The sequence below is a fragment of the Lynx rufus genome, unplaced genomic scaffold (assembly GCF_022079265.1).
Source record: "Lynx rufus isolate CCGP_SWC_20201006 ecotype Redwood Valley unplaced genomic scaffold, mLynRuf1.p SCAF_16, whole genome shotgun sequence".
NCBI classification, from domain to species: Eukaryota; Metazoa; Chordata; class Mammalia; order Carnivora; family Felidae; genus Lynx; species Lynx rufus.
Window position 1 is genome coordinate 9648821 of NW_025814830.1, and position 13850 is coordinate 9662670.

Below are 13850 nucleotides of genomic sequence, written 5' to 3' on the forward strand. Positions count from 1 at the left end.
ATTCAGTCCAGAATCCTTCTGTACTGTCAGCACAGGGTGATGTGTCTGTCCAGGTCATGGCTGTGTCCCCAGAACCATCTAGCACAACACTGAAACAGTTGGGTATGCTAGTTAAATCATGATCATATACTTTACCTCAGAGACAGCAGAACTTAAGACAGAAAACTTGGGCACTGGACCACCTGCTCCCAGCTCTGGATTTAGCTGGGAGAAACTTGGGCAAATTAACCTAAGCCCATTTTTCTATTTGTTTGAATACTAAACCCCGAAAACAGTCCTAACGTTTGCCTTGTGCCTGAGCTGGAAGGCAGGACCGGCAGTAAACTCGGCCTGGCCCCTCTTCTTAAGGAGCTCATGGTCAGATGGAAGGTTGGACTCGTAAAAATGACAGAGGGTGACCTACAAACGGGCATGGGCTTCAGAAGCAATCCCCAGGAGAAGCAGGACAGTGGGAATTTCCCTGAGGCCCCAGAGTTTGATCACCTTGGTTCTCCACCAGAATTCAGCCCACAGCTGGTGCTAGGGAAAATTCATCTGCTGACTGAATAAGCAATCACCAACCCTGACCCGGGAGCCACGAGCGGAGAGAGCTCTGCTTGAGATGTCTCACCTCCTCGGTAGTTGCCTCCTCCACCACTGCCTCCTCCTCGGTTCTGGAAGCCTCCTCGGTTGCCCCCTGGTGGGCCTCTGTTGTCATAGCGCTGGAAACCACCACCGCCCCCACGGCCCCGAAATCCACCACCACCTCGGTTGTCAAAGCGCTTTTCAGGGGGTGGCCCGGCCTTGCGACCTTCTTCGTTGTATTGCCTCACCAGTTTGTCTGCTTCTTCCCGCTGCAGCTCAATGAACAGCACCTCATCCAGGAAGTCCCCAACGTCTGGTAACGTGAAGTTGGCTAGGAGGAAGGCAGGGCCCCGGAGGGAACAGGGAGAGGGAGGTCAGTACCTCCCAAGGTCTAGTCCCCTACACCCCCAGGACACTGGCCGGCCAGAAGGGAGATGGCAGAGGCATGAATAGTGAGTGACAGAAGTGAGAAAGGGTCCTAACCTCTCTGACAATTATCAGGAGTTAATAAAGACTCTCCTGTCCCTTTTCTGAAGAGGTGGCTACAAGCCCCACCAAATATAAACACTCCCTCCAGCCTCCCCAGGGAGTGGGCCAGAGACGTGGAATCACCATCCTTGTTTCTACACAGGAGCAGAATGAAGCTTGCTCAGTCACCCCACCAGTGGGTGCCAGAGGCAGGAGATGTGCAGGTCTCAGCGTTTTCCGCCACGTGTCCTCTCCCTCATCCTGCCCCAGCCCCATCTAGTCTAAACCATGCTGTGAGAGATGCCAGCAGCTCTTCCATTCACAGGTGCACTAGACCGGGAAGGGCAAAACGGGAGCAAGGAAAGAATGGACAAGATCAAAAGAGGAATAAGCAAGGAGCTGTGGAAGAAAGGACGATGGAAGGCGCTTTTCTCCTAAGGACCCTGCTGTGCTGGCTTATCTCCTACCTTTCATTTCTAGGACCGCGTGATCTGGGACATCCTTCCCCTCCTCATCAGTTCGCTTTATAGTCCGGTCTTTTAGGTCCTCATCAGTGGGACAAATTACAATAGCTTTGCGCTGGAAGCCTTCAAATGGTCTCATTTTTCGTCTCTGGGCTGACCCATAAACATTTGTCTAGGGGAAGGAAACAGAAGAGGCAAGAGATGGTACGTTACGAGCTGGGTTTTTTCCTATCAGGTATTCTGTGGGCCAGGAATTGAGAAAAGGACACTAGCTCTAAGCAAACAAAACAAAACAAACTCAGGAAACTGTGCTCTTTTTTTGTTAAGATTCTTGAGCCCATTCGGAGAAACTGGCTTTGGGAAAGTGGCTGCTGACAGTCACAGGACAAGGGGTACCTACACTTGGGCTTTTAACTCCTATTTGTTCTTGGTATGCCATTTTACGCCGTACCCCTCCCCACCCCCAATTCTAAAAGTAACACCTGCTCACGATAAAACTGTCAGAGTACAAGGATAAAGTTTAGAGTAAGAATAATCCCTTCATCCGCTTACTGCCAGTCCTACTTCCCAGAGATGGCCTGTACTGAATTTATGTATTTCCAGGAAGATCTGTGTGATTTTTTTTCTTTCTTAAAGCACCGACTTTGAGACCTGGTGGAAAAATCTTATAGGTACACAACGAAAAGTGTTCATGTTTAAAATGCAGGGTGCATGGGTGGCTCAGTCGGTTAAGTGTCGCACTCTTGATTTTGGGTTAGGTCATGACCTCACAGTTCATGGGATGGAGCCTGCCTGGGATTCTCTCTCCCTCTCTCTTTACCCCTTCCCTGAGCTTGCTCTCTCCCCTCCTTTTCTCTCTCTCTCATAAAAAATAATAAAATATGCAACGCTTCACAAACGTGTCATCCTTGAGCAGGGGCCATGCTCACCTTCTCTGTGTCGTTCCAATTTTAGTGTGTGTGCTGCCAAAGTGAGCACCGATCTGTGTGATTTTTAACACAAGTGGAATCATGCTACATACTCTCCTGAAGGCTTTTTTCACTTAATGTTTCTTTAACCTTTTTTCTGTGTCAGTGTTCACTTTTAATGGCTCCATAATATTTACACAGTGGTTGCCATAATCAACCACCCCCTTTTGACTGCCGTGTGGACTGTTTTCATTCCCTCAGTCCCTCTCTAAAACATCAGTCTCATCCACAGGCTTTTACCCAGAGCCTGACGAGGCAGCAGCCCATGCTTTTCACAAGTGGTTTTGCTGCTAACATTTTGTTCTCTTCGTCTGGGCGGTGTGCAGTGTGCACTGGGCACAAAGTGGGTCTCTAGAAAACACTTGATTGAGAGCAGCAGTGACCATTAGCTTCCATTTATTGAAAACCAACTACATGCCAGGCCCTTTGGGACTGGGGCCCAGACCTGGGAGATTCAGCCTGCACACCCAAACCTTCTGGATGCTACTCCAAAAAAAAAAAAAAAAAAAAAAAAGCAGGCCCACCCCCACTAGGGAACCCCCAAACCCCATTCTCTAGAAGTGGGGCCCAGGCACCTATACGGGTATCCACCCTATCCAAACTCAGACACTCAACAGCTCTGGAGTAACGAGGAATAATTGCATTTAAACAACTTCTAATGGCTTTGACAGGGACTCAAGGGAGAAGCCACAGAGGTGAAGAGTCTAAGGGGCATGCACCAGTGGACACAAAAATATGGCATTTTGAAGACACTGCCTGGCAAGGTGGAAAAACCCTAGTGCGGCCAGTAACTAGCTCTGGCCAGCCCTTATACAGTTGCCTCATCTGTAAAACAGAGATGAGAAGCTGCCCTCCTAGAGCTGGTGAAGACTGAGCGGAAAAGGACCACAAAGCAACCGTCCAAACACGAGGAACTCCTAGAGTGGGGTTATGAGGCAGCCTCCAGAGTGGGAGCATCTTGACAGAGGCAAGCAGTGTGTGGGGTGGACCTGGTCAGGTCACACCTGCATGGCCCTGGGTGAAAAACTCTGGCTTACTTGTCTGTAAAATCAACGTACTGCGTATTTCATGAGTCTGAGTCTCAAGCCCTGAAAGGGGAAAAGAGTATGAATGTCATACAGTTGTTATTAAGACAATAGGAGTTCATGTGAGTAAAAGCCCTTGATTAGCCCAGGGCCTGGCTCACAGCCAACACTGAACAAATGGGAAGCACGGCTGTTATGGCTATTATTGTGGAGGGGGTGTGTGCCATGGATATTCTTGCTGTTAAAATGTGAATGCAAAGCAACCCAGGCCAGGGGAGGATCAAGCTACAGTGACATCCCATCAGAAGGGCAGGGACAGTGAGATGGGACAGGGAGAACACAGGCTTTGGGGAAGAAGCTTGGGGTTGAAATCCCAGCTGTGCCTTCTACTATTTGTGAGGCTGTAGACAAGTCACCTAATTAGCCTGCCTCTCAAATTTCTTCATCTGAAAGACAGGGATCATATCACCCTCTTCTTGGCTCTGTTGAGGAGCTGCAGATGTGAAAACGTCTGGCATGTGGCAGGGAGGGGGCAGGAAAAGTTCCAAGTCAACACACACAGGGTGGGTCTGAAAATATAGCCAACAGGACTGACACTGTCCTTGGAGAGGCTTCCTAATGGAAAGGACCAAGGAAAGTGAAATTAAAAAAAAAAAAGAAAAAGAAAAAGTCACAAGAGATCCTCTCCCAAGACACAAGGAACAGGAAGCTGGGCTGTGGGTCAGCCAGAGCCCAGGGACCCCAGAGCACATTTGCTGAAAGATCTGGGCTGTGGGTGTAGCTGTTCTCACCAACCAGACCCCCAGCCCTAACACACACTAGGCAGGGATGTTCCTCCCTGTTCCCCAGGGAAAATGTTCCACCCTTCAAGGAGGGGCAGGAGGACACCCAGGCTGGGACCTGGGACCAGCCCAAGGAGAGGCCTTGGGCCACAAATGGTTAAGAGGCACATCAGGTTAGAGGAAAGGTCCCTCTCTCCACTGCCCTTCCTGGACTCATTCCTAAAGGCAAAGCAGAAAGTGGCATCTGATCATAGCAAGATAGAATTTGGCCTCCTCTAGCTAAATAATGAGGTTTTTCTCCTGGCACAAAGGCCAGAGTGAATAGGTGCCAGTGTGACTGTGGCCCTAGATCATTCTACGGACAACCCATTCCATGTTCTTGCTCTTAAGAAGCAATCCTATTTTGACTGCCTCGAACCCCGAGGACATGGATAAACACCACCTGGAGGTTTCCCAAGGGGCAGATGGGGGGCAGAGGCTTGTCCCTGCAGCTTCTGGGGATAGGAGGGGTGGGGGCGGAGCAGAACCGACTCATAAATAGCTGGCCCCTGTCGGGGGAAGTGGCTAGACTTGGAGGGATGGCTCCTCAGACACTCTGGAACGGAGGTGCTGAGAACACACTTGGCGAGTGTTTTCAAGACTGCCTGTCCCTCCCCCTTAGTCCTGGGCTTGGGGAAGGGAAGTGCCTGAACCAGGCCAGTAGAAATGCAAATGCCTGGCTTCCAGGAGGAAAGGGAGTTAGCTGCTGGTGGCTGTTGCTACAGCAAACACAGTGAGGTCAGGGCCCCTGAGCTGGCCCAGCACTGCTATGGTCACTAGGGGCTGCTGGTGGCTGTTGCTAGGAGACCAGCACAACAGCTAGGTCAGCTTTTCCAGCTGTGTGGGATCCCTCTGTCCAGCTCCTGCTTCTCCCAGTCCCACCCTGCTTGAAGATGCTGACTCTACGAAGGTCTGGGGCTATGTTTCTTGCCTCCCTGTCCCCAGCTATCCCCAATCCCCAGCCATGTGGGCCGAAGGACAGGAACTGGGTTCCTCAAAGAAGCTATGTGGATAGCTCTAGTGTATGACAGCCTGAGGGAGTGAGGGAGAAACACAGTGGGCTCCCAGCCTGAGTTCTGTGAGAGTCCCACTGTCCCCTGTCCAGAGCTCGGTGGGGTCAGGCTGGCAGCGACAGAAACATAGCTGGACTCGTGGAGCAAATTTAAAGCTGGTGACAAGAGTTCACTCTGGGCTCAGGGAGGTGAATCCAGTGGAAGGAACCACATATGTAGGAAGAGAATTGGCTGGAGTGTCAACAATGACACAAGCTGAGGCTCTGGGGATGGGAAGGTGAAGAGAAACCCCTCCCTCTCCAAAACCTGCCAACAACAGGCGGTTAACTTTGGGCCTCTAATCTCAGCCCTAGGTTTCTGTTTCAGGAGAAGGCATGGCGCTTGTCAACAGGGACACAAAGTGGGACTAGAACCACATGTTCTGACGACTGAGGCAGGGCTGGCAATGTGGTCACCTCCAGCGCGGTTTCTGATTACTGCCTGGCCTGGCTCTGAGCTGTTAGAGCCTGAGGGAACTCCTAGCCTGCAGTCCTCAACTCTGGGGTGGTTTAGGGCCCTCACACACGGCCCCGCAGAGGCCTTCTCAAAAGCCTCCAGGAGAGCTCCTGTGGTGGGTCAGGGGCAGGCCAGGCAGCATCTCATTCCAAACGCTTTCCACCGGTAAGAGAGGCCCCCAGAGACCACGTGAAGCAATGTGGCTTCCAACTTCTCTTTCTCCCTTGCTCTTCAGCCTTTTACCAGTCAAGCAAAGCTAGCCATGTCCCTCTCCCCACCACCCTCAGGGCAAAGTCTCAACTCCTTTTATCATCATCCATGTCCTGGCTAGGCACCCCACCTCCAGAAAGCTTTCCTAATTTTCCACCAAGGCTCCCACCATTCTTGGCTGTGACTTTCTGGGAAGTCAGCAGTGACCTGTTCTACCAGTAAACTGACCAAATAACTTCAAATAGGTTCTTTTCCCTGATGAGGCCTAAGCTTCCCCTTTGGTCCATCTACTTTTTTTCCCTCCCCAGATGTCCCACATGATCTCAAGAGGACTCAAGTAATCATGGAATGTAGGTCCAGGCCCCAACACACCTGAGAGCTTGTGCTCAATGAGATACATCCTGGGGTAGGGGCTGGGATCCTGGCCGAAGGCAGAATCCTGGCTCACACAATTTCTTTCTCCTTCCCTCTCAAGGACTAGCATTTCTGAGGCCAACCTAAGTAACAGGAGAGCCACATGGAGGGAGGTCTGAACACTAAGGAAAAATCAGAGAGAAAAGGGAAAAAGAGCCTTGAGCTGAGATCCTGGGATTGTAGGGACATGGCCTGCATTACTGTCTCTGCTTTGGGAGGTCTATCTAGCTCAGGAGACAGCTGTTCATCAACTTATCCTCATTGTCAAAGCTGGTGGAGTGGGAAGTGCCAGCATCTGGCCAGGGGTCTGCTGTGAATCTTGTATCATACCCCCAGGATTTTCTGGAACCCACTTTTGGGGCTTAAGCCAAAAAGACAGATCAAACCACTGACTTTAGACCTCTTCCCAGGCCTGAGTAACCTATAGCTTCAGACCCCGTCAATCCTACGATCTGTGGTTAATCCAAGAACACTCTTCTCCCTCCTTCAGAGTTTAGGTTATTTTGTCTCCCTGCTGGCCTAGATCACTTGGCCTGACCTGCAGGTCCCCCCTACCAGGAAGCCAGAAGCCCTGAAGAGCACAGGTGCACCCAGTACTGCCCTGGATCCTGTCCCTGAACAAGCCAGCACAAGCTGAGAAGGCTAAGCTGTTCTATGCCTGGCTGAGGTGCTGGGGCTTGACTTCCAGAGAGAGCCCATTTTGAAATGTTGAACACAGATGTTAAGACCATCTACCGCTATGACTATAATCCTTCTCCACCGGGCTACATATTTGAAATAGGTTTCACAGTTAATTTAACCAGCAAACTGAGAAAAAGATAGGCAGGGAATACTTGCTGGGGTGTCCAAACAAGGAATCCTCAAGGTGTTAAAACACCACTGCTCTCACACCTTTTAGGACCCAGTCCCACTGGGGCCTAGTCAGACTACAATTTCAAAATGCCCTGACAAAAAGAATGGGGCAAAATGAGGCTTGTTTAAAAAACAAACTCTGGGGCACCTGGGTGGCTCAGTCGGTTGAGCAGCCGACTTCGGCTCAGGTCATGATCTCGCGGTCAGTGATTTCGAGCCCCACGTCGGGCTCTGTGCTGACAGCTCAGAGCCCGGAGCCTGTTTCAGATTCTGTGTCTCCCTCTCTCTGACCCTCCCCCGTTCATGCTCTGTCTCTCTCTGTCTCAAAAATAAATAAACATTAAAAAAAAAATTAAAAACAAAACAAAACAAAACAAACTCTTAGGGTGCCTGGGTGGCTGTCTGTTGAGCATCTGACTCTTGATTTCGGTTCGGGTCACAATCTCACGGTCTTTGGGATCAAGCCCCTTGCTGGACTCTGCGCCAACAGCACGGATTGGGATTTTCTCTCTCCCACTCTCTCTGCTCCTCCCCTGCTCACGCCCTCTCTCTCTCAAAATAAATGAATAAACATGAAAAAAAAGAAAGAAAAAAAGAAAGAAAGAAAAAGAAGTCTTTTAAAGGGGGAGAAAGCTGGCTATATGCATCAGTAATGGGGCTGAGCTGGGGGAATAACGCTGGGTGGCTCCTGGACTATCTTGTGCTCAACTGTTTTGCTTTTTTGTTTTTTTCGTTAACCCAATTAGTACTTTACAAATGTGAGTCTTCAGGGCTCAATCCTATGGTCTCGGTGTTTGTCACTGGATGAAAGTACACCTTTTCAGCTCCACCTTCCAGAATAGCAACACTCAGAGCGAATCTCACATCTCCACTATCACAGAGTAGTGCCAGAGGTGTGGCACGGCTCTGACCAACTTTTAGTTTTTGTAGCATGGCTGTTTCATCAGCAAGCCAAATTTCCACTCTTGACACCTAACTGCTTGGCAAGATCCTTTAAATAAATTTGTCTATCATAAAGATCACTGATCTTAAAGACTGATCATAAAGATCAGTCAATAGCTTTTTTCTTTTTGTCTTTAAGAACTAATTTCTTTTTTTTTTTTTTTTTTTCAACGTTTATTTATTTTTGGGACAGAGAGAGACAGAGCATGAACGGGCGAGGGGCAGAGAGAGAGGGAGACACAGAATCGGAAACAGGCTCCAGGCTCTGAGCCATCAGCCCAGAGCCCGACGCGGGGCTCGAACTCACAGACCGCGAGATCGTGACCTGGCTGAAGTCGGACGCTTAACCGACTGCGCCACCCAGGCGCCCCAAGAACTAATTTCTTACCATGAGCTCTCTGTTTTTCTATGTTGGCTAGGAGGCCTCATTTCTTCCACTGTAAACATCAGCTTACTGGTTTATTATGAAAAGGATATAACTCGGGAGCAGCCCGATGGAAGAGATGCAGAGGGCAAGGTACAGGGAAGGGGCATGGAGCCACTCTCCCCAAATCTCCATGTGTCCCCTGACCTGGGAGCTCCCGCTCAATTGTTTTGTAGAAGATGTCACTCCTATGCAAAGCCAACCTGGTTCCCTGGAGATTCCAACCACCTTTCTGACAAGCCAGCACCACCACCAGCTCCACCGTCATCAGGACCCTTTGAACTCACGGTAACCAAAGTACGCAGGGCTACATGAATGGTAAGGCTGCCAGGGTGGGGGTACTACTTGGGTTACGTATTTGCACTCAGAGGTTTTAAAGAAAGGGCAAATGCAAGGTGGAAGGGAACAGAGGCTTGTTCGTAGATCCCCACGTATAGGATTTGCTACTTGAAAGTCTTCAGGGGGGCGCCTGGGTGGCTCAGTAGGTTGAGCGTCCGACTTCAGCTCAGGTCACGATCTCACAGCTCGTGGGTTCAAGCCCTGCATCGCGCTCTGTGCTGACAGCTCAGAGCCTGGAGCCTGCTTCGGATTCTGTGTCTTCCTCTCTCTCTGCCCCTAACCCACTCACATTCTGTCTCTGTCTCTCAAAAATAAATAAACATTAAAAAAAAAATTAAAAAACAACCACAACGACACTTATTTAAAAAAAAGAAAGAAAAGAAAAAGCCTTCAGGGCAGTGTCAAGAATGATGTCTCATAGGTGGTAAACGTGAGGAACTCATTACTCTGAGACAGGGACCCTTAACCATGTTTGGGTCACTCATACTTTTGAGAATGCTAACAGCCATGGAGGATCTTCCTATCCTAACTCAAAACTGTCCAGTTGTTGTTTTAAAATACATATCTGAGCCTGCATACAAAATTATGATTTAATTTCAAAGGTTCCTAGACCTTCTGATGCTAAGAACCTTCCTCTTAATTGAAATGGCAGGTAGGAAATATGTGATTTAAAAAAAAAGAAAATACATGACTTAAATATGTATCCCATAGTCATAAAAACATGCTAAGAGAAGCCGGGACATACCTATTCTGTAGGGTAATTAACAACAATTTCCAGCGATCACATGCCAGACCATGTGTCAGATGGGTACCATTATACGATCTCTATTTTATAGACCACAACACTGAGATTTGGAGGATGAGGTCAGCCACCCACAGGCACGCAGCTAGGAAGAGGCAGAGCTCGGATTCAAGCCCATGTTTGTCCGTTTCAGAAATCTACCTCCCTTCCATTTCGCTAAATAGCTGCAGAAGCTGTACTGGTGAGCTGCTGAGAGCCTGAGCTACATCTGGACCATGGCCCCAGGCCCCACCCACAGACCGGGCTCAGAGAACTATGCTGAGTCTGGCACTGTGTCATCATGTATGGCTGACTCCCTGACCAGCACTACAGTCCAAGAGCATTATGCAGGAAAAAAAGAAAAAAGAAAAAGAAAAAAAAAAAAAAAAAGAAAAAAAAGGACCAGAGGGGAATTCCCAGGTACCCAACAGGCCCCTTCCTTTTTCTGGGGCCTGACGCTCAACCAGTGAGTACCTGATCTAGAATATAGTTGCGTTTCTTGCGGGCGGCGATCTGAATGAGGCGGTTGAGGCACTGGGTGGCCTGCTGGATCAGGACGTCCCAGCGGCCGGCATAGTTCCGCTGCCGGCGTAGGCCCATTACCTGTGGACAGAGGGTGGTGAAGGGGTGGGTGGTCCTGGCTGCAGGGCAGCACTTGGGGGGTGGGAGATGAATATGGAGAGACCGGGAACCATCCTTACCCGCATTTTATCCATGATGGCATTGGTACCCAGGATGTTGTACTTCTTGGAGGGGTTGGAGGCTGCATGTTTGATGGCCCACGTGGTCTTACCGGCAGCGGGCAGGCCCACCATCATCAGAATCTACAAGAATGGGACAAAGCGGGGCACTGAAGCAGTAGCAGTGGGTGGCATGGCAGCCTGGCACCACCCTCACTCACTGGTGACCTCGAGGGTGAGTCTAAACCTCATGGCTGCCTCTGGAAAACAGAAGCAATGAGAGCGTCTACCTCACAGCGTTGCTGCTGGGATTCAAAGACATGAGGTGTGTCAGGCTCTTAACAGAGGGCCTGGCATGGGGTGAGCACAAAATCAAGTGCTGTTATCATGATTATTTACATTTTTGTTAGACAGGATGAAGTGGCTTCTGACAGGAAAAAGCCCAGGGAGGGCGATGCACTGGGCATGGTACACGTAGTGGGCACAAGAAGTGGGTACAACCCTCCTGGAGTCTGAGACGGGAACAGACTAACACACATGATGACAAGCATGGTACTTATTTAGTAGTACATTCAGAATTTGGCAAACACTAGATACAACCTAAACGCCCAACAAGAGAGGGGAATGATGAGTTTTTAAGACCATTATAAGTGAGTTTAAAAAGAGGGGTTCGTGTAGTAGGATAAAGCTCACAAAATAATGTTGAATGAAAGGGAGGATACCAAAATGCTTATGCTTTAAGTTCTCAATTATAAGTGTGTGTGTATAAACCAGGCACCTAGCATAGCAAAAAGCATAGCACAAACTTGAAAACTTTAACAGTAAACTTATTTGCAAACGGTGGAATTATGGGGAGCTAACCTTTATGTTTAGTTTTTTAGAATAAACATCAAATCACTTATGTATCTAGTAAAACATTATCTTGAGAGCAAAGCTCACCAGTACAGCTTTTGCAGCCTCATCACCCCCAAGATCAGCTGTCATTTTTGTTCTTAGCCTTGGCAGCGTTAGGGGATGGAACCGCACAACCGCAAGAATGCACTCACCAGAAGTGCCTTCACATCCCTGTCTGCTGGGAGGAAAGCCTCCTTTTCCAAGATCCTGACCTCACTGATGGAGCAGTGTGGATGGAGCCATGACAACTTTTTTGGGGAACCTTTCCAAGATTTCGGTCTCTCACCCCAGCCCCTCCCTCTTCCAGGCCACACCCACCCCCTCACCACTGTCTCCCAGCTCTGGGAAGCCTGGAGGAAGAGGCCCCAGGTGTCTCCCTCAGTGAGGCTGTGGCGCTTTCACCACCCCACTGCAGGGTCTCCCTTCTGCCTTGGCAGCAATGTGACTCTGGAGAAGCGGCCTCCAATTCAGTCTTCCGGGCCCACTCACCTCACACTCTGCCTTGCTCTTTGGTCCCACAGTGCCCCGGATCCGCTCGCTCAGGGGAAGGTGCTGGATAAAGGTGAAGCCTGGGAGGACGGAACAGTAGGGCTCTGCCCTCTGCCCGAAGTTGAACTCCACCGCACAATTCTTCACCAGGACGTGAGGGTAGAGGGCCTGACCTCCCAAGGCTTCCTTCTGGATTCGGAAGGCAATGCCCATCCACTTCCCATTCTTGGTGAAGGAAAGTTCCACATCATTTCCACATTCAAAGTCCTAGGAGACAAAGCCAAAGGAAGATAACTGCCAATGTTCAGCTTAAGGGATTGGGAGCCAAAGCTGAGCAGGAGCAGATGTAGGGAGAGGAAACTCAGCTTCCTTCCCACATCTAAGTGCATCCCTCCCCCAACACAGATACACGAGGCGTCACCAGGAAACAGCTGCGAAGGTGTGGCCAAAGCCTTCCTTGCCCCAAACCCCACGGCTGTGACATGTGTCATCGTAGGAAGCTCCGTCTTGTGCCTAGCCTCAGACAAAGATGAAGGAAAAGGGGAGTGTGTCCTCAAGCCCAGCAAGGGCAGTCTGTGGAGAGAACAGATGGAAAGAAAAAGCCCCACAGCAGGGCCTTCTGAGTCAAGCCCAGCTCTACAAATGTGTGCATTTGTTTGTTCGCCACACACCACACATCCTCCAGCTCCTGCTCTTCCCGGTGCGGGTGCCCGTGGTGCTCTGGGCCTGACAGAGCTCAGGGCCTAGCAGGGAATCAGACCATTTGGTGAGGGCACCTATTCAAGAGCAGGATTCTCTGAGGAGAGGACTTGTAAGCCAAGTCCTGGACAAGAAGTGGAAACGAGCCAAGTCTGCGGTGGGAGGAGTGAGTCCTAAAGAGAGGTGGTGTTTGTATATGAATCGGGTGGTGAGGGCACAAAGGGTCAGCCCGGCTGTAGCAGGACAGATGAGGGAGAAGTAACTTCAGGTACAGCTGGAGGGCCAGGCGAAGACCGTATTTGTTCATTCAACAACTATTTACAGAGTTCCTGCCAAGTGGCTGGAGTGCAGTGGTTAAGGCGGTTTAGGAAGGCAGACTGCTTCAGCTCTGCTATTCACTCACTGTGTGACCTTGAGGTTTCATCTGCAGTTTCCTTATCAAACAAGGGAGCCATCCTAAGATTCTATGTTGCAAAGGGCTGTTCTGAGGACTAAGGGGGTTGCTGGGAGCGATCAGTCCAAGAGGCCAGGCACTTCGCTGGGCTGCAGTGGTGGGGAGGAGACACGGTCCCTGCCCTTAGCATAGCGAGGGGCTCTCTGTCACCTCAGGAATTTGGACTTCATGTTGATGGCAGAGCAGAACCCCTGACTTGTTTCCAACAAGGGAGTGGCATGGTCAAAGCTGTTTCAGAAAGATCACTTTGGGTGCACGGTAAAGGTTTACATTTAAGGGAGACTCAAAACTTGGGATCATGGGGCACCTGGGTGGCTCAGTTGGTTGAGCGTCTGACTTCGGCTCAGGTCATGATCTCACAGCTTGTGAGTTCAGGCCCCGCATCGGGCTCTGTGCTAACAGCTTAGACCCAGGAGCCTGCTTTGAATTCTGTGTCTCCCTCTCTCTCTGCCCCTAACCCACTCGCATTCTGTCTCTGTCTCTCTCAAAAGTTAAAAAAACAAAGACAAACAAAAAAAACCTTGGGATCAGATGGCAGACTAAACCAAAGTAAGTACAAGGTCGGATTCCTGATATAAAAGCACAAGACATGGTATTCTTTCCCTCTTGAATGGGGAGACCGCCTTGGGACTCGTCCTTTGAGAAGCAGCGAGAACTCCTTTCCCTAAGTGGCTTCCTCAACACCATGCTCGGTGACCACAGGACACAGCTCTATACAATCCTTATCTGCTCATTTTTAAGTGCCCACAGAGGTCAAGACCACGCAGGGCAGACACACAAACATCTGCCAAACTGAATCCTGCAGCAGGATCCCTGCTGTGTCTTCCCACCGGAGCCAGAGTGGCCCAGGTCAT

General features: G+C 50.0%; 1 protein-coding gene and 1 non-coding gene across 4 annotated transcripts in view; both read right to left on the reverse strand.

Moving 5' to 3' along the window:
* HNRNPUL1 (heterogeneous nuclear ribonucleoprotein U like 1) overlaps positions 1-13850 on the reverse strand; it is a 34547-nt gene that overhangs the window by 3067 nt on the left and 17630 nt on the right. For all 3 annotated transcript variants that reach the window (XM_047078009.1, XM_047078008.1, XM_047078010.1), the window contains exons 8-12: positions 11844-12110; positions 10482-10604; positions 10255-10383; positions 1500-1668; positions 611-895 (exon numbers count right to left, since the gene is read on the reverse strand). In XM_047078009.1, the coding sequence (XP_046933965.1) occupies positions 611-895; positions 1500-1668; positions 10255-10383; positions 10482-10604; positions 11844-12110 (973 nt within the window). The remainder of the gene's footprint in view (positions 1-610; positions 896-1499; positions 1669-10254; positions 10384-10481; positions 10605-11843; positions 12111-13850) is intronic.
* LOC124511985 (U6 spliceosomal RNA) lies at positions 2372-2474 on the reverse strand. Its single transcript, XR_006962023.1, has one exon. It is a non-coding gene; the product is annotated as a U6 spliceosomal RNA (small nuclear RNA).